This window comes from Rattus rattus, chromosome 10 (assembly GCF_011064425.1).
Source record: "Rattus rattus isolate New Zealand chromosome 10, Rrattus_CSIRO_v1, whole genome shotgun sequence".
Taxonomy (NCBI): Eukaryota; Metazoa; Chordata; class Mammalia; order Rodentia; family Muridae; genus Rattus; species Rattus rattus.
The window spans coordinates 3,577,203-3,597,294 of NC_046163.1; the positions used below are offsets into that span (position 1 = coordinate 3,577,203).

The 20,092-nt window shown below is 47.4% G+C and overlaps 1 protein-coding gene across 1 annotated transcript in view; it reads right to left on the reverse strand.

Moving 5' to 3' along the window:
* Positions 1-13,652: 13,652 nt before the first annotated feature.
* Positions 13,653-20,092, reverse strand: part of Lemd1 (LEM domain containing 1) — a 29,055-nt gene continuing 22,615 nt past the window's right edge. Inside the window, exons 4-5 of the mRNA XM_032915277.1 lie at positions 15,596-15,672; positions 13,653-14,123 (exon numbers count right to left, since the gene is read on the reverse strand). Of these exons, the coding sequence (XP_032771168.1) occupies positions 13,883-14,123; positions 15,596-15,672 (318 nt within the window). The 3' untranslated portion in view covers positions 13,653-13,882. The remainder of the gene's footprint in view (positions 14,124-15,595; positions 15,673-20,092) is intronic.

The following is a 20,092-nucleotide window of genomic DNA, read 5'->3' on the forward strand; positions in this document are numbered from 1 at the left end:
GACCTTGTCTGGCAACTGTCTCCTTTACTTTTGGTCAGACTCCTGCTTGGTTCAGCAAAGGCAGAATCACTCAGAGTGCCTGTCTGCCTAGACAATCACATTCCCCTTCAAGGCTGAAGGCAGGGAAATAAGTCACTGTCCTAAATCTGCTGCCTGTCCGCACTCGAGGAACAAGTCCTGGCAGCTAAGACAGACCACCTCCACATGGAAACAATTACCTATGAAGGAGAGGATGCAGCCAGAAGCAATCATCTCATAGGAAGCAGATGGTCCCCTCCTGTGATGGCACTGACAGGCAAATGATTTATTAGACCACCTTATGGGACCAGAGCAGAGACAGTGATGTTTGGGGCCACACCTTGACCAAGACTGACTGACTGACTACGCATGCCTTGGCTCTTTGCTCCAGTTTTTTTCCATTTAAGCCTCACGTGCCTATCATTACCACAGGGAGCCCCCGGATTCCTTTATTTGTTTCTCTTCTCACCCATGGACTAGATCTCCTTTTTCCACTTTTCACCCATCCTCGTCTCTACAGTTTGTGTTTTGGGACATTGGCAGAGCTGAAATTGGGCTGTCAGAACCAGGACTTCTGTCCTAAAACTCTAACTATAGTAGCAATTACTGCAATGGTGGGTGCTCTATGTGATGCTCCAGGCTGGGTACTCTGTGTGATGCTGCAGGCTGGGTACTCTATGTGATGCTGCAGGCTGGGTACTCGATGTGATGCTCCAGGCTGGGTACTCGATGTGATGGTCCAGGCTGGGTACTCGATGTGATGGTCCAGGCTGGGTACTCTGTGTGATGGTCCAGGCTGGGTACTCTGTGTGATGCTCCAGGCTGGGTACTCGATGTGATGGTCCAATCAGGCTGGGTACTCTATGTGATGGACCAGACAAGCAGTCTTCCTGTACAGCCCCAGCATAAACATTCAGACACACTTGGGAGCTGCTTTTACTGTGCAGTGTCAACTCCTCACTTGGGCCCACAAGGGAATTAAAGGCAGAGAAAAGGCTGCCATCTTTACCTTTATTTAAGCCTTTCCCCTTTACTCTGTGTGTGTGTGTGTGTGTGAGTGTGTGTGTCTGTGTGTGTGTGTGTGAGAGAGAGTGAGAGTGTGTGTGTCTGTGTGTGTGAGAGAGAAAGAGTGTGTGTCTGTGTGTGTGAGAGAGAGAGAGTGTGTGTGTGTGCATGTGTGTGAATCTATGTGGTGAGTGTGTGTGTATGTGAATGTTTGTATGTACGTGAATGTGTTTGTGTGTGCTTGTGTGTGAATGTGTGTGTTTGTATGAATGTGTTTACATGAATGTGTTTGTATGTGTATATGAAAGTATGTATATGAACGTGTATGAGTATGTTTGTGTGTGTGTTGATGCCAGATTACGGATGTCAGAGGACAAATTTTAGGAGTTGACTCTTTTCTTCCTCCACAGAGGAATTCAGGGTTTGAATTCAGGTCACAATACTTGGGACCTTTACTCACTGAGACATCTTGCTGGCCCATAAGGTACTGTTTTTTATCATCGTTGAGAGCATTATGAAGACAAATGCTGCCTCTGGAAGTAATTCTGATTTTATCCATCATGTGGCCAGGTTCCAATATTTTCTGTGTCTTCTTAAATTTCACTGTATTTCTTTCCCTTTTCAACTAATATTTGGGTTTGGTTTTTTTGTTTGTTTGTTTGGGTTTTTTTGTTTGTTTGTTTTTTGGTTGGTTGGTTTTTTTTTTTTTTTTTTTTTTTTGTTTTGTTTTGTTTTGTTTTTTGCTTAAAAGACAAAGAAGAGGGCTAGGGAAGCAGCTCTCACCATGGAGTATGCATGACAATAGAACACTGAGACAAGGGGTTACCAAAAAGGCAGATCTGTTCGCCTGAGTAACTTGTCCTCACTTTGAGAGTGCATAACGTATTCAAAAGAACCTTCTGATGGCTTCTCATGTGTGGGAGTCACATTCTATCACTGGTGATTAAACCGTAGGAAGCCTAGGCTAGGGAGAGAACAGGCTTCTTCTATCTGATCTCAGGTTTGGGAAAGTCCCACGCGGCCTGCTTTCTCAAGTAATGTCCCTTTCCAAGGAAGCTGCTAGCAGGTGCAGAGTACGCCCCTGGCCACGCAGTATCAGGCTTATGAGAGAAATACAACACGGACAACCCCTGGAACCTGCAGGACTGCCACCACTCAAGAAAAGGGAAATCCCATCCCCTGGGAGCTCACCCACTGAGATGCATTTATCACACTTGCCAAAGATCAAGAAACAGGGTGACAATGGTGCAGCATGGCTTTGACTCCAGCACTCAGGAGGCAGAGACAGGAAGATCTCTCAGAGTTCAAGGCCAGGCTGGTCTACAAAGAGAATTCTGGGACAGCCAGGGCTACACAGAGAGATCCTGCCTCAAAATCGCCATCACCATCACCATCACCGTCACCATCACCATCACCATCACCGTCACCATCATCATCATGATGTCAAGAAAGGGAACCTGTCTGACTTCTGAATTTGATAGTGAAGACAGGCATGGGATACAGTGAAGAAGGCTAGCAGACGAGACATCGACAAGCAGCAAAGGATTTCCATGGGTCTCCGTGAAAATTCTAGGAAAGGATACTGTTAGCAGAATTCTTAATGAGTTTGGGGTTAGAAAATGCATAGAAGTAACCCAGGACCCTGATGGGGTCTGCTAGAAAAGGAAGTGCTGAAGCCAGAGTGCCAAGGGCATCAACCCCGACCTTTCTAGCACATTCTGGTTAGATAGTATAGAAAACGTGGGGAGGGATTTATTCAGATACAGTTTGTCTCGATAACATGAAGGAGAAGTATGTTGTGATGTGCTGGCGTAGAAGTGGGGAATCTGATTTGCTATCTATACAGAGATTAGAAAACTAGACCCTAAAAATAGACTCTAGTGTATCTTGTTTACTCGGTTTTATTATTTATTTGTTTGTTTTTATTTATTTATTTATTTGTTTATCTATCTATCCATCTATCTATCTATTTGGTTGGTTAGTTAGTCGTGCCTTCATACTTGCTATGTAGCTGGAGTCCCCTCAAACTTTTTTTCAAGATTTATTTTTTATTTCTATGAGTGCACTGTCGCTGTCACTGTCAGACGCACCAGAAGAGGGCATCAGATTCCATTACAGATGGTTGTGAGCCACCATGTGGCTGCTGGGACTTGAACTTAGGACCTCTGGAAGAGCAGTCAGAGCTCTCAACTGTGAGCCATCTCTCCAGCCCCTCTCCCCCATCAAACTTTTGACCCTTCTGCTTCTACCTCTCAAGTAAAGAGATCACAGGTTTACAGCCACCTGCTTTTGTTTTTTAAATTATTTTAGGGGGCTGGAGAGACGGCTCAGGAGAGATGCCCAACAGTAATTCCCTAACCCACGACACACACACACACACACACACACACACACACACACACACACACACTTTCTATGAATTTGACTCACTCGCTCATCATAGCATCCCCCTCAGTTCGTCATGAGTTCAGTGTCACCTCAGAGAACCTGGTGCTTGTCCTATACATGAAGAAGCCCTTCATTCCCACAAGGAGCAGCGGGTGCAGTGAAGATCGTGATCTGGTCACATAGATTTCCTGTCCAGAGCTGGCTGCCCTGCCTTGCCCTCCTCATACCCATAAGTCTTTGCTCTTCATCACCGTGGGTTGAAGCAACGTGCTCCTCCCAGCAACAGAACCATCCTAGCTCACAAATGAACCCATGCTCTTCTCTGTGTCTTCATTTGAGGGGCTGCCCAACATCCCTCTCCGGAAAGGGAAAAGAGTTACTCTCTAGTCAGAACAGTAAAAGTTCTGAATAAGCCATTCCTCAGACACATTCCTCCTGTCCCCTCCCTGTAGCATTAGGTAACCCTTAACTCCATAGAGAATTTTAAGAACCGCTCTCTAGGAACTGAAGCTGTCGCACTAACCCTGTTGCCAGGCAATGGAGAGCAACGTCCTCAGTCGATGCTTGCGGAGTGCCTAAAATACTTCCCCGTGGCTCTTCAGACATTAATGCATTAGCTGGGCTGCATTTAAGTGACCTGTGCGCAGGAACAATCTTGGGAGCTGCCTTTGTGTCTTTCTCCAAAGGAGAGCAGCCCTGCCCCAGCCTCTTCACTTCCTGTTCATGCGCAAAGAACCAAGAAGGAAGTAGCCCTGTGTTGTGTACCCAGCGTCAAGGAAGCCCCACATGACCCTCTTCACGGGCGCTTCCCTTACTTGGGCAATGTTGCTTCACACACACAAACTGATGAGTTTTCTTTCTTCTGAGTATCTGTCAGGGTCCTTCAAAGTCTCTCACTGAACCTGGAGTTGTTTGGCCCGATTGGCTGACCAGTGAGCCACTGGGATCCTCCTGTGTCCTGTGTTCCCAGTCCTGGAGTTACAGGTTTGCTCCACCCCACGCAGCTTTGTGTGTGGATGCTGGGAGCCGGAACCCAGGCCCTCAGGCTTCTACAGGAAGCACTTTACCCCACCCCAGCACTTTCTTATTTTAGTCCTGGGGGAAAGTTCTGGCTTCAGAAAAAAATAAAGTTTAATTTTACTTCAGTTCCTCGAATCAACAAGGCTTTCCTTTTTTAGTTGTATTTTCTTTTCTTATAGTTGCCGGGATGGAAGCTGGGGCCTTGCACATGCTTGGCAATGAACCTTATCCCTCACCCCCACCCCGCCCCCCTTCCCCCAGCCGCTCAACAAGAATTCCCCTCAGGGGGCTGTGGGCGTGGCAGGGTTGGAAGAGGAGGAAGATTAAAATAAAACAGCTACGCAAACACAAATAACCCTTCTTGGTTTTGAGACTCACCAGCAACCTCTATAGATCTGGACAATGTGGTCTGACACTTCTCTATTTATGACAGGCAACGAAAATAACACAGTTCTTAACCAATTATTTTAAAAGGTGGAAGCACAGGATTTCTGTGAATGTCAAAAGAAAAAAAAGAAAACAAAAATAGAGCCTTTAAGAATTTCTCCCATCTGCGGTACTGCATGCACACTGGCTGAATAGAGACGTAAACAGTACAGGCGCTGTTAGAACAGGCCTCCCTGCCCTAGATAGAAAACACAGGCCAGGGCTCCTGTGTGGCATGCAGAGAACTGGATCCCGACGCTTCCGCCACCCTGCACCTGCTAACAATCATGGACTCACTCTAATTGGGTGGCAGTTGTGGCCCTGAGATATGCAGTTGCGGTGACCTTTACAGACAGGAGCACAACCAAGGCCCTGGGGATGACAGCCTGTCCCAAACTGCGGCTGCAGGGTGGAGGCCACCAGAATGTCCTGCAAGCCATTTGTTCGTTTCAGGGACTTCTCTTCGAAGGAAGAAATAAGAGGCAAGAACTGGGTCGTAGTCTTGAGGTTTCAAATGTCTGTTTGGATTGGAAAGTGCTCAAAAGGAAATGGGCATTTTCTGGAGTGAGTGCGCCGAGCTAGGTTTGAAAAGAGAGGAGAGGCTTTTGTATTGAGACAGTTTATTCCACCGAGACAGTGAGTGGGGCAGTCAGAACTGGGGGGAAAAAACCGACCCTCTATACCTAGGAGTTTGCTGAACAAGGAGAGAAGAAATCTGTATGTTGATTTCTCCCTAGTACTAAGAACATTGTGGCTGTCTTTTGCTACTTTGTGGGTCATTTCTTCCACCCTTCTCCACCCCTTTCCACCTCTCAACCTGCTGACACTAGATAGGACAGAAACAAGGATAGAGGATAAAGGGGATGATGTTGTCCTAAGACTACTTCCTGCTGATTAGGGAAGCTGAGTTTCATGGGGCAGGGTTGATCTTCCTCATCAGGAAATCTAAATTCTTCTTGTTGTTTCTTCTTTTTGCATCACTACTTAACAAACCGTTACCAACCAGCAACCAACCTATAGCCACACCTCTGTGTGTGTGTGTGGGGGGGGGTGGCTAGCGTTTATATACCCTCTAAAGAGTTCCCAGAATTCCAAACACTACATCATTGCAGCTGACAAAATCACAAGGCAAATCTTTTTTTTTTTTTTTTTTTTTGGTTTTTTTTTTCGGAGCTGGGGACCGAACCCAGGCCTTGTGCTTCCTAGGTAAGTGCTTTACCACTGAGCTAAATCCCCAGCCCCCACAAGGCAAATCTTAATTGGCTGCTGTTCTGAAGCAGCTCATATCCCCATACCTGGAATAAAATGAAAGTATTTCCACTTCTTCCTCCCCCTCCCCCCGCCTCCTCCTCTTCCTCTTCTCCTCCCCTCCCCTCCTCCTCCCCTCCTCCTCCTCTTCCTCCTTCTCTCCTCCTCCCCTCCTCCTCCCTTCCTCCCTCCTCCTCCTCCTCCTCCTCCTCCTCCTCCTCCTCCTCCTCCTCCTCCTCCTCCTCCTCCTCCTCCTTCTTCTTCTTCTTCTTCTTCTTCTTCTTCTTCTTCTTCTTCTTCTTCTTCAGAAAACAGAATTCTTGCTACAGAACAGCCAGGAGGAAGCCCTGCCTTGGAATTAGATTTGACCAAAATTCAAGATCTCAATGCCATGAATTCTTCAGGGTCATTGCATAGCTGAAGGTGAGGTATCGTGGTTGGTGGTGGCTCTTTGGAAGTGAGAGCCACTGAAGTCCTGTTTGTTATGTAACTGGACTCTGGGTGCACAGCAGGGAAGGGAGCATAGTTAGAAACACATACTGTTCCGGTGAGAAGCAGGAGGAAGCTCGGTGTACTGTGTTGTTTGAGATGAGGCAAATGTCTCTTTCTTATAGGGCTGCACCAGGAGTCTGAGACTCGGTGTCCTCAGAAGGGCATGACTTTAAAGAGTCACTTTAAAAGTAGTGTCCTCCAGAAGATCCCCCATGACAGGAAAGTGAGGCTGGTGACTGCCGTGCATCTGGGAGGGGACCCTTTTGACGGAGGTTAGACGTTTCCTCTGCCTGGAATTCTGGGCATGACCTATTTAGCATCTAATATATGGTTACCCCCTCCCCCCATATTTGAATTTTCTCTTCACTTTATAAGATCCACGAGTATGTTGATACTGTTATAGCGTGCAGACAGGACAGCAGTGGAGAAAGTGGCCTTCTGTGCATTACCTTGCTGGCAGCCAGGATGAAGAACATGGATCTTAGGGAATCAGTCTGCTCTATACCTGCATATTTCTCCCAGTCACTAGGGAAAACAGTGTCTTAGTTAGGGCTTGACTGCTGTGAACAGACACCATAACCAAGGCAACTCTTCTAAGGACAGCATTTAATTGGGGCTGGCTTACAGGTTCAGCGGTTCAGTCCATTATCATCAAGGTGGGAATGTGACAGCATCCAGGCAGGCATGGGGCTGGAGGAGCTGAGAGTTCCACCTTCCTCCCCCCACCCCACCCCCAAGGCAGCCAGGAGAAGAGTTGCTTCCAGGCAGCTAGGACAGGGGTCTTAAAGCCCATGCCCATTGTAACACACCTACTCCAACAAGGCCACACCCACTTCAACAAGGCCACACCCACTCCAACAAGGCCACACCTCCTAGTAGTGTCCCTCCTCGGGCCAAGCATATTCAAACCATCATACAGAGCCTTAAAAGGGGGGCTGTAAAAGAATGGGCACTGTGTAAATACCCAAGAAAGGGCCATTCTTAGCGTTCCCTCGGCTGATGAGTTACAGGTGTGCACTCTCCATCTCCCTGGTCAGACAGCTCAGTTGCAGCAATGCTTCTGGAGGCTCTGGCATCCCTGAATCTGCCCCCTGCCTGTTTAGCAGTTGTCACAGCCACTGGGTGGAATCCCTCGCTCGAGGCCTTCTCTGCACGTGGTGGAAGGGCCGCCTCATATGCATGCTGAATGAGCAGCTCCTGGATCCTGGCAAAGTCAGGGCCCCACACTCTAAGAACTGACTCCCCAAATCCCTCAGACTTTCAGCTGCAGCTCTTAGGTTTGCCCCTCTTTAGAAGCCTCCTCACTCAAGCTGTCTCGTGGGTGGCAGTGGAAACTAACCGGAAGACAACCAGAGAGAGGGAGACACTGTAACCCAGGTGTCCTTGGGTTCACTGTGATCCTCCTGCCTCGGCTCTTGGGCTCTCAGAATCTAGCCGACTGCTCCCTGGTACAACTGATTCTAGAAAAAAAAATTTTTTTTGGGTTATGCTTTGGCAAATTCCAGTTTACTCTCATGTAGACCGCACTGACCTTTAAGATTGCGTGAGCGGAATCTTTCCTTCCTTGGTATCCACTTTGCTCACGGCTCCTTCACTCTTCCTCCGATCCCTCAGTCGCCATTTTGTCGCTGGTAGGGCTGTGGCCACGCTGTACTCTGCCAGGCTGAGTTCTCTCATACCCTCCCCCATGCTCGCCCCCTTCTTTGAACCGACTCTTACTCATCCTTCGCCTTAGCCATGACGTCATTTTCAAGAAGTTCCCACACCCGGTGTCTGTGATGACTATCCCCAGGACAGACAGTCTGTGCCGTCTTCAAAGGACGTGACTCAGCACCTGTAACTGGCTCGACTTCTCCATCCCAGCACCACGCTGCGTTCCTTAAGAGTAGGAACCGTGTCTGCTGTTAGTATTGTTTGTCACTTTATCACAAGAGCACAGGATTGCAAATTAGTTGTTGAATTTGTATCTCTTAGGTGTCCTGCACAGACAGGTTCTCCCGCTGTGGGAGCAGTCTCAGCCATACTCACGCTCCTGAGAAACTTATCCCCACCTCCCTCGATCCCGAGTCCTCTGAGTGCCTATTAACGATATGAAAACCCAAGGTGTCTTTTTTTACTGTCATCAACCATCCCTCTTCTGACGCCTGATAAATGAGTTTCCTCCTCACCCACCAAGCAACTCTGATGCCAGCTCCCTAGCAGACACCAGCCGATTGTCCCCTGGTTCAGCTCTGACACCACCTCCCGGAAGGGAGAGAAGGATCCCACAGGTGGCTCAGCCCAAGTATGACCTCTCCAGAGGTCTGGTGGCACAAACTGCGCTTCTGACCAATCTGGCTCAGACTTGCAGGCTGCTTTTGCTGACTCCTCACTTGGGCCTGCAGGTGACCTATGGGAAACTAACAGCGTCTCTGCCGCCATTTTGCAGCTGTCTTCTTTGCTCTGGGTATTTCTGTTCTGCAGTCACCTTAGGTTCTAGGAACAACAGGTTCCTGAGAAACATTTGTGACTGGAGTGGAATCTACCACTTTCTTCTTTCTACAAGGCCCACTTGACTAATTCTGAGGTGCTGGAGAGATGGCTCAGTGGTTAGAGCACTGACTGCTCTTCCAGAGGTCCTGAGTTCAATTCCCGGCAACCATATGGTGGCTCACAACTATCTGTAATGGGATCCGATGCCCTCTTCTGGTGTCTGAAGACAACTACAGTGTACTCATATATAATAAATATATCTTTTTTTAAAAAATAGACTAATTCTGAGATAATAATCTGCTAGCTGGTGCTCTGAGGCGCCAGACATGCCTTTTGTCCTGTTTCTGTCTCGTCCTTCTATGTGAATAAAATCCTTTCACCACCATCTCTTCTTATTTGGCTTTTTTTCTTTTCTTCCTTCCTTCCTTTCTTTTCTTTTTATAGATAAGGGTTTCGCTCTGTGGCCATGGCTGGCTTGGAACTTGCTATGTGCACCAATTATTTTGTGTTTAGGCAAGTGGCTGAGCCTGATTTTGGGGGTTTTTTCTCGTGTTTTGTTTTGTTTTGTTTTGTTCTGTTTTGTTTTTGAACCCTCAGGATAGCCAGACGTCAGAGTGGGATACTATCTCAGAACAAACAGTGGAGGGTGAGCAGGTTGAACTGAGGTGGGGGTCTGAGCTGCTACTGGTCAGTAACACAGCCCTTGAGTGACAGGTCATGAAGCAAAGTTGTGTGCACTTCCTTTCCACTGACTCCAGGATTCTGACCTTTAAGTGCCAATTGCACGCACACACACACACATACACACACATACACACTCATACACACAAACATGGACACACACAGACACACATACACACAGACGCGTATACACACAGCTTCTTAGAGGTGTTCCCTTCACTGAGTATGCAGAGGTATTAAGTGGATTCTTTTTATTTCTTGTCCAGTGTTCTTCTCCCTTGTTTGTGTAATCTAGAGTCTATTAAAGCCCAAAGCTCTTTCCCCAATCTCCCTTGATGCTCTGGGAGCACATAACACATAGCACAGAGCCAGGGACTGCAGGGAATCCTTGTTGTCCTGCCTTAATTAAATGCTGGTCTCATAGTCTAAGCAGAACTTGTTACAGCAGTAGTCAGGTCAGGCCAATGTCTATGGACCAGCCTTTCTCCTCCTCTTTCTCCTCCTCCTCTTCCTCTTCTTCCTCTTCTTCCTCTCCCTCCTCCCCGCCCCTCCCCCTCCCCCTTCTCCTCCTTCACCTCCTCTTCCTCCTCTTTGTCCAAGATAGGCTCTCTCTCTGTAACCCTGGCTGTCCTGGAACTTACCCTGTAGACCAAGATGGCTTTAAACCCAGAGATCCTCCTGCCTCTGGCTTTCTAGTGCTGGGATTAAAGGTGTGCACCACTATGCCTGGCTTACACTTCTTTTTAAATGTTTTTTTTTTATGTGTACGGGTGTTTTGCCTGCATGTATATCTGTGTACCATATGCATGTGATGCCCACGGAGACCCGAGAAAGGCGACATATCTGAAACTAGATTTGCAGCCAGTTGTGAGCCACCATGTGGGTGCTGAGAGTCAAACCTGAGTCCTTGGACGCGTAGCTGGTGCTCTTGACCACTGAGGCATCTTCTCGGCCCCTCTTTCATATTCTCGCTTCATGGTTATAGAATAACTGCTTCGAGGCAATGAGATCAGTCATCTCTCAATATTTCCAACAATATTGTTATTCTCAAATGATTTTCTTGAGATTTATCTATGCGTATTGTCTGCATGAGTGTTTATGAGCCGTGTGTGTGTAGTGTCCACAGGGTAATAAGATGGTGTTGGATCTCCTTAGGACTGGAGTTACAGATGTTTGATAGCCACCATATTGGGTGTTGGGGATTGAACCCTGAATCTCTGGAAGAGCAGTTAAGTTCTCTTAACCACTGAGCTAGCTATCTCTCCAGACCCTCAGATTTTCTTGATCGCAAAGAGATGTGTCTCCCGGACACCGGGTGGGTATAAAGGATTGCAGGGAAATTGTTAAAATCACTGTTGCCATTAGTGATAAGTTCTAAAGCTTTATATTTATTTTCATGTAAAGAAGCAAAGATGTTGAGGGTGTGGCTATTGGACTCACTAATTTGCAGCTGAACTTTCTCTTATCGCCAAGATGCCTTGAGCAAAAGGGCTGCCCATCTAACAACTACCCACTTGAACACTCCATCCATGCCTCGAGACAACTCTGCAGAAGACAGCAGCTGAGAGACAGCGCCTCAGTCACTGTTTGGACAGTTTGTGTCAGATGTGCGCAATCGCCAAGCCGGAAAGAACAATTCCTAACTTGGCCACAGGGGGGCACACTATCCAGTAGCGGGACTACTATGACTGGTGAGACGCTCATGATTGGTCCCAGATCAAAGCCTTAAAGACTGGTTGATGCTGCATGGCAAGCTATGGATGAAGGCTGCAATGACTGGTCTAAGCACGCCATCTCTGGATATGTAAGCAGGTTACTTAAGCTCACCTAGTACACTGACGCGGAAACATTTTCCTATGTTGCCTCTCCTGGAAATAAAACATCGTCCTGGAGGGAGGCGCCTTAAGATTCACGAAGTCCTAAGGTGAAAGTTCCTTTTTGAGAAGGAGCCAGGAGATTCACAGGAGACTCAGGAGCATACAAACTTCACTGTCTGGGAAAACTATAACTCACAAGATTCAGGGTGGGCGGTGCCATTCCTACGCAGGTGGCCCCAGGTTAAATAACAAAGCAGACTGAGCAAGTCAGGGGCAAGCAAGCCAATGAGCAGCACTCCTCCATGGTCTCCCCCCCCCCTTTCAGGGATCACGATGGGGAGACCCGGGTACCAAATTAACCCTTTCCTCCCCAAGATGATTTTGTTTAGCTTTTCATCGCAGCAATAGAAAGCAAACTAAGACGGGGACAGCATTAAACTACGTAGCCCAGGCTAGCCCAGAGCCCTGTGCTCCTCAGATCTCCTGCTTCAGCTTCCCAAGTAGCTGAGACTGCATGCACCACCCCCTACACACACACACACACACACACACACACACACACACACACACCACACACCACACACACATACACACACACACACACCACACACACACACACAAAGCTAGTTTTTAAGTTATATTCTCATTAGCAAATTAATACACAGTGTTTGTAGAAATCTTTAAATCATGCTGTGTTTTTCTCTCCTCTCCTATTGTGACACCTTGATAATACAGTACAATCTGTCCTTTTTGATTACCATTTTAAAAAAGCACGTTGGGGCTGGGGAGATGGCTTAGTTGTTAAGAGCACTTGCTGCCCTCAGAAAGGACCCAGGCTTGGCTCCCAGCAGACACACAGCGGCTCACAATCATCCCTAACACCAGTATAGAAGATCTGATGCCCTCTTCTGCCCCCCACTTATTTCAGGCATCGCATCACACACATGCATGCATCCAAGCAAACACTGTCACATACAAAGTAAAGTAAGTTTAGAGAAAACTTCAGTTAGGCGCGTTCTACGGTAATCTGGGTATTCATGTTTTAGCTACTCCTTCATCTCTAAGAGGCAATGTTTATGCTTGTTAGACCAGTCCCCAGGTCTATACCTTTGTACAGGGCTTGTTTTAGCTGCCATAAAAAATTGCTATAGGACCTCTTCCTCTTCTGAGCCTGGCTGGAATCCAGACCTCACACTTGCTTGGCAGAGCTCAACCTCTGACCCCCTCCAGCCCCAACCAACCTCAACTGTGAATGACTGAGGCAGCCTTTCCCATGGTGGCTCCGCCCCAGCAGTGCCTAGCGGATCCTCGTTCTCCAGCATCGCGTGGGCTCACCTCTGTCCTCCCAACTGTTCTTGCAGATTTCCAGGGTCAAATGATCCCTGGTCAAGAAAACTTGGTCTCCAGATCGAAACGGGAGGAAGGCTTACAAAACCCGCAAGACATTTTCAATAATTCACAGGGATCCTACAAGGTTCACGAGGCCCCTCTCTGAGCTCATAGGACTGTAAACAATTTCCAGAGAGAAGACTCTTCTGGAGGAGCTGCCTGGACGCTGTTTGGGAGCTCCAAAAGCCAGCTTTGCTGAGCTCTCACCCATGCTGGGGAAAGGACTCTTAACTCGTAAATAATCACAGTAAGCTAGATTGGTTAACCTAGACTGGATTGCTAGATTGTGTTTTAAAGGTCTGTCCTCTGTGTCCTATCTCGGGGAGACATCGATGTGCATCTTCTCAGGGTAAGTCACGAACTGCCACCAGAAAATCAGGAGCAGAGATAAAGTTAGGCCCAATGACTAGGGAAGGACCCATCTGAGTCTGAGGGATTGCTGCTTCGGAAGCAGAGTTATGCTGTATCAAGGTCACTGTCATCAGCGTGCCAAACTGGAAATGTCACCACTACCTGGACACTTGGACATATTTTATTAAGAACATAATTTTCTCCTCGTTTCTATGCTCTGTAGTTTGCAAGTGATCTCAGTCATCAGAATATGAAGCCTTTTCGGCTGAGGAAACCGGAAGGAGGGCGGAGGGCGGAGGGCAGAGGGCGGGAGGCCCAGGCAGTTTCCCTTACAGAAGAGCGTTCTGATGTATCAGCACCTTTAATGATGGCTTACTTGGCTTACAGACCATCATGCACCACCATGCTGCCTGGTTCTGCCCTTGCTCCTCCACCTGGCTGAACCCAGAAACAGCCAGGAGAGCCAGTATAGGGCGGGGAGGGGTTGCCTGGTTGTAACCATGGCCCTTCAGCACAGCTCTGTGGTTCCAGTTAAAGATCCGGGCACTGCAGACGCTGCTTTGCTCCTCAAGGGCTTAACCGAAGAGCGGCTTCTTTTCCACAATTATGTAGACAAACAACACAATGAAGAAAATCCCAAGGATGGCCAGCTTCAAGCCCCATGGCTCGCTGCTCTCGGGGTTCTGGCTTAGGCAATAGTTCCTGGGATACTGGTCTAGGAAGCTGCTCTCGGAGCATTGGTTGTAGGCGGTGACGCATTGGCTGCAGTCGGTGATATACCGACGCTTGTTCCTCGGACTTGGTCTTGCAGCGCACCTGTGGAAACATGTCAGAGGCTTTTAGGGTTGTAATCAGCTGTTTCCTGATCATCTCTGAGGGTAAATGCGTGCAACTCGGAGGCCCTAGAGCCACTGAAAACATGTTAAGTGTCCATAGCTTTAAACCTACATCTGGGCGTGGGAGGGCTCTCAGTGCTGCAGAGTATTTCTATCCACTCTTACCTGCCTTTGAATCACTCAGTATTGGCAAAGTCTGGCTCCAGGAATTTATGGTCTCTGGGTCCCCAGTGGAAAGTTTTACAAGAAATGGGGACGAGCCATAACAGACCCTGTCCTGTTTGCACAGGCTCAGCACGGCCCTCCTGGGCGGACATGCGAGTGCTTTTCCATTCTCCTTAAAACTGACATTTAAAAGAATAGGAGGGGGGTTGGGGATTTAGCTCAGTGGTAGAGCGCTTGCCTAGGAAGCGCAAGGCCCTGGGTTCGGTCCCCAGCTCCGAAAAAAAGAACCAAAAAAAAAAAAAAAAAGAAGGGGTGGGGGTGGGGAAGAAAAAGGCTAAATGACAGTATCTGCAGAACTCAGACGTGGGGTTTATGCAAGTCATGGGACCAGCATGAGGCCTTCGGTTCAGAGAACCTCAAAGACCAGCCAATGACTCAGAAGTTCAAAAGTCCCCTAATGTCCTAAAAAATTCTGTTCAAACCCTGTTTTTGGGGGGACCCTGGTTTAAACAGGCCCCCAAAACAGGTGCCTTGAACAGCTTTTTAGGCATTAGGATGACTTTGAACATTTGGCTGGTATTTGCCTTCTCGAGGGCCTCATGTTCTACCCTAACTTGCAACCTTAAAGAAACGTCTTCAGCTGGTCTGGCATAAGCTTTTATCAAAGCCACCTTCTTTTTTTTTTTTTTTTTTTTGCAGATACTGGGGAGCGAACCCTCCTTATTTTCCCCCACCCCACCCCACCCCTAAATCCCCAACCCCCCCACGTCCCACCCTAAAATATGAACTAAGAGCCTCAACAGGGTCAGCAACGCTCTTTCAGATGACTCCAAGTGAGGGTTTGGGTTCTGATCTGTGCCCCTGGAGACTTTTCACATCTCCTTCCCCCTGCCAACCTCTGTTTTCTTTCTTTTTTTTGTTTTGTTTTGTTTTGTTTTTTCCATAGCTGAGGACCGAACCCAGGGCCTTGCATTTGCTAGGCAAGCGCTCTACTACTGAGCCAAATCCTCAACCCCCAACCCCTGTTTTCTTATCTCCAAATACGAACGATAAGAGGTAGACTTTGGCGTTGATGTCACTTGGTATTACAAGCCTGTCCTCTTTCCAGCAGGTTCTCTCCAGGTTCAAACTCTTCACAGACATCTGAATAACGAATTTTACCCCCCATTAAATATCTATGTCTTTTTGTGCCACATAAGAGTTTGTTTGAGGCTGGGAATGGCCTTCAGGGCAGAGCTCTTGGCTAGCATATCCAAGGCCCTTGGACACAGAGGTATCAGCCTTTACCTGACTTTCTTTGTAGGCTTCTGGCTCAGGTAGTAGATGTCTAAGATTCTTCTTTTATTAGTAGAAGCCTCAAGTCTCTGCTATAAGCAGAAAGAAAATGCCAACAAGAATTTATTTGCAACATCTTGTAATTTAGTTGTTACACTAGAAAAAAAAGAATCAATCTATAAACTCGCCTAAGTTTTAAGCATACCAGGTGGTTTAATACTCGTTGGGTTTGTCTTTCCTCAATGGTCAGAGAAAGTGCTCAGTGCCACGAAGTGGTATTTTACTTCAGTGACTCACAGGAGGACAATAGATAGTCACCGGGGTGGCTAAGGTCACGTGGTGAGAATAATTACTGTTACTGTGCGTCATTTTCATGTAAATAATAAAGTTATTGAAAAAAAGCTGTCTGTGAACAAGTACTAGAAAAACGGCTTAAGAAAAGAGCCGTTTCTCTTTAAGAGCATGACTTGGGACAACTGTATTCTCTTTTTCAAAGATTTGTCTTATTTCTATTCGTGTGTGTGAGTGTGTGTGTGTGTGTGTCGGGTGTGTGTAGGTACCCAAGGAGGCCAAAAGGGGGCGCCAGATCCCCTGGAGCGGGAATGAACTGTTGTGAACTGTTGTGAACTGCAAGGCTTAAGAGTTCTGGGAACTGACCTGAGTCCTCTGAGAGCAGGATACATTCTTAAATGACAAGCCATCTATCCAGCCCCCATCTTTTCTTTTTTTCTCTTATTTTCTTTTCTAATTAAAAAGTAGTCTTTGTGGACCACTGAGATGGCTCAACAGTGAAGAGCACTGACTGTTCTTGCTGTGACCTGGGTTAGGTTACTAACACCTACATCAGGTGCATGTAAGCTCACACAGGCGTGCGCGCGCACACACACACACACAAATAAAAATGAGAAAAATAAATAAATATTTTTAAAATTGCAAATATGTCCTTTACGGCATCATATTTTCATGGAGAGGTGTGCATGGTAAATTCACACATTTGTATTTATGTATCTGGATGCATGGGTGGGGTGCTTGTGCCAATCGCGCTAAAGGTTGGTGCTGCCAGAGGCTGACATCAGCTGCCTTCCTCACTTGCTCCCCGCCCTATCCCCGTGTATTTTGGGGCAGGGTCTCTCAAGTGAACCTACAGTTTTTACTCTCTATGTGGATGCCTGACCCCTGACCCCTGACCTCTGACCCCGACCTACACTTGTGTTGCGAGTGCTTTACCCACGAAACCATCTTTCCAGCCCGTATTTGCCAATAAAATGAAAAGCGGTAGCCTTTGTTCCTTGTTTGTGGGACAGATCTGTCAAAATTGAGGCATTAACATACACAGATTGCTAAAATACATCCTGGTAAGGAAGGAGTAGTCAATAAATATTGATAGTAACAACTGTGTTCGTTATTGTTAATTCTGAAGCAGAAATACACGGCGGTCCCTGGACCACAGAGACATTCTCATCTCAGCCTTTTATAACTCAGGGACTGGAGTTTCTAGTTGTTTGCTGGCCACGAAAAGCCTCCACTGAGGCAGGCTTCAGGGCCTTGTCTAGGAGTGAAATTCGGGACAACAAATTTCTAAAATCTCTTATTATACAGGAAGCTTAGAGAACAGCGAAATCCCTTACCACGTCCTAAATCTTATCTTTAAACCCACAGATACATGTGACTGCCACCCCTCAGCAAATAAGAGACCATCACAACAAATAGAAAACCATCACGGAAAACCACAGCTGGACACAGTTCAGGGAGGGACAGATTGTGGGAGCCTGGCTCCTGTGGGTACATCGACAGCACGACCCCTGTGTCTGCTGCTGAGGGGCAGCTCAGGAGAGGGATGGAAAGCTAGTAGAGTCAGGTTAGCAGGAAGTCTGCTGTGAAGCAGTCTCTCACAGAAATGGCTGCACAAACAACACACAAGCCATGGCAACAGCAACAGACATGCTAACACAAAAGCGGGAGCATCCCATGGGGTCACACCTCTGGACAAGGAGCTGCAGGCTGACAGCTGAGAGAGGAAGAGCTATTAGTCTGTGGGTGAGGCCCCTAACTGATAATCCAACACAAAGTGAGCCTCCACACCACACACACACAACAAGATGGACTCAGTGGGTTGTGTTCATGCATTTTTGCACGCGCGCGTGAGCGCACACACACACACACACACACCCATGTAACAATAATTATTGGGAAGAAGAGGGTATCGATTTGAGAGTAGTTGGGGGACAGACATGGAAGGAGTTAGAAAAGACTGAGGAGGGGCTGGAAGAAGGGAAGAGAAGAAGAAAGTGATATAGTTATATTTTAATTTCAAATAATTTAATTGGGCTGGAGAGATGGTTCAGTGGTTAGAGCACTGACTGCTCTTCCAGAGGTCATGAGTTCAATTCCAGCAACCACGTGGTGGCTCACAACCATCTGTAATGGGATCCGATGCCCTCTCCTGGTGTGTTTGAAGACAGCGACAGTGTACTTACTCATATAAATAAAATGAAACTTTAAAAAAAAAATTTATTGTAGAAAGAGGCCTTCAAAAGAGGGTGCTTGGAAGGTCAGATTAGCATCCTGAGAGGAGCCCCTGAAGGGAGCTGTCCCTGAGCTTCGTGGGGGCTTTCCTTCTGCTCACCGCTCCCTCACCCAGCCAGCAAGGTGGCCACAAGCAGTTCGCACACTGCTCACCAAGTTAGGAGAGTAGTCATGCTTTGAAATCCCTGCTGGCTAGGTGTTGACCTTGGCTGGCCCGGTAACTGCCAGCCTTGGCCACCGTGGCTGATCCTGACCTTGCAGAAGCTGCTGGTTCCCGACCTTGGCAGGGTCTGCCGGCTGTCAGCAGCTGCAGCTCATATAGGGCTCCTTGTCTAGGGGTCCAGGGTGGCCCCCTTCCTGGAATAGGTGGAAACTTTACACAAGCTGTTTTTGTGCCTACAACGTAGAGTATGTAGAAAAGGCAACCGGCGCCTACATGTGTTTCTTGTGGGACATCGTGGTTGCTGGTGTCTGCAGGCCTTCCGCATCCTGGTCACCCAGGTTACCTCACACCCTCGCACCTAGCTGCGATCCTTTTTATTTCTCATCACTAGTGTTTCCAAACTGACTTTTGAAACCAAAATACCAGTTTTTACTGTAATAATTTCATTTTACTGTTTATTTTTTCTTCCTCCCTATTGTGGTGCTGGGGAATCAAGTCGTTCCTCACTTGTCCATAGTTATAATTTAATCCTCAAGGAATATCTGGTCTATTATTTTATATATATATATATTTGATATATATATGTGTATATATATATATATATATATATATATATATATATATTCGTATTCCATGTAGTTGCTGGGAATTGAGTCAAAGATCTATGGAAGAGCAGTTAGCACTCTTAACTGCTGAGTTTTTGTTTAGTTTTGTTTTGAGACAGGATCTCTCTGTATAGCCCTGGCTGTGCTGGAACTCGATTTGTAGACCAGGCTGGCCTCAGACTCAGAGGTCCGCTTGCCTCTGCACCCCTAAGTGCTGGGATCAAAGGTGTGTGTCACCACCACCTGCTCGTTAACTCCCATCCACCCAGCACAGGTCCCATGCACCCCAGACTGACAGAGATCTGCTCGATGAACCATGCCCCCTTTTTCTGATAAAGCTGTTAGTCCATTTTGGAGATGAACTGAGACACAGAAAGGTTAGGAGCCCCGACTGGTGTCATACAGTGTCATACAGAGAATCCTGTACACAAACACAGGAACAGCCTCCTTTGTACCTCTCAGTCTCCAAGACTGACTTCTGTAGGGATCTTTGTTACTCGTGTCCATGCATGCTGCTCCTTTCTCTGTGATCTGAGGCCCTAACCCACTCATGCTATGGCACACTTAGGGATCACTCTTATTTACCCACTCAGAAAACATGTGGTTCCTTTTTAAAGGTTTATTCATTCACTTAATGTGTGCGTATACATTCCTGAGTGTGTGCATACACACCATGTTTGTACCTTGCCTAATTAGGCCAGAAGAAGATATCAGACCCCTTGGAACTAGAGACAACTATGAGCCATCATGTGGGTGCTGGGAGATGAACCCAGGTCCCCTGGAAGAAAATCACTGAGCCACCTCTCCAATATGACTCGTTGTGTTTCGCTGACATGCCGGAGTCCGCAGATACCGAGGCTACCACACTATCCAAGCCACAGACAGCTAAATAGGAAAAGATACTGTGTAAGCACTGCATTAGTTGGACCTTGGTCAGTTGGCTCTTACAGCACTACGTCCTGTTTTGCTTATTCCCTGGAATGTTGGGAGCTGAACAAGAGTAGGCCTCATGTCAGCATTGTGCGTCTGAGGCCCGGAGCAAACAGCCAGTCACTGACTGAAGAAGAGGACTGGCTACCTCAACAGAACAATAATTCAAGGCCACCCAAGTGGACATCGGACCACAAGACCACGAGGCTGGACCTGGGTGTGTCACATGGGACAACAGAGGTGGACACTGGCTTCTTAAGGTTACCACAGCCAAATGCCTTGGTC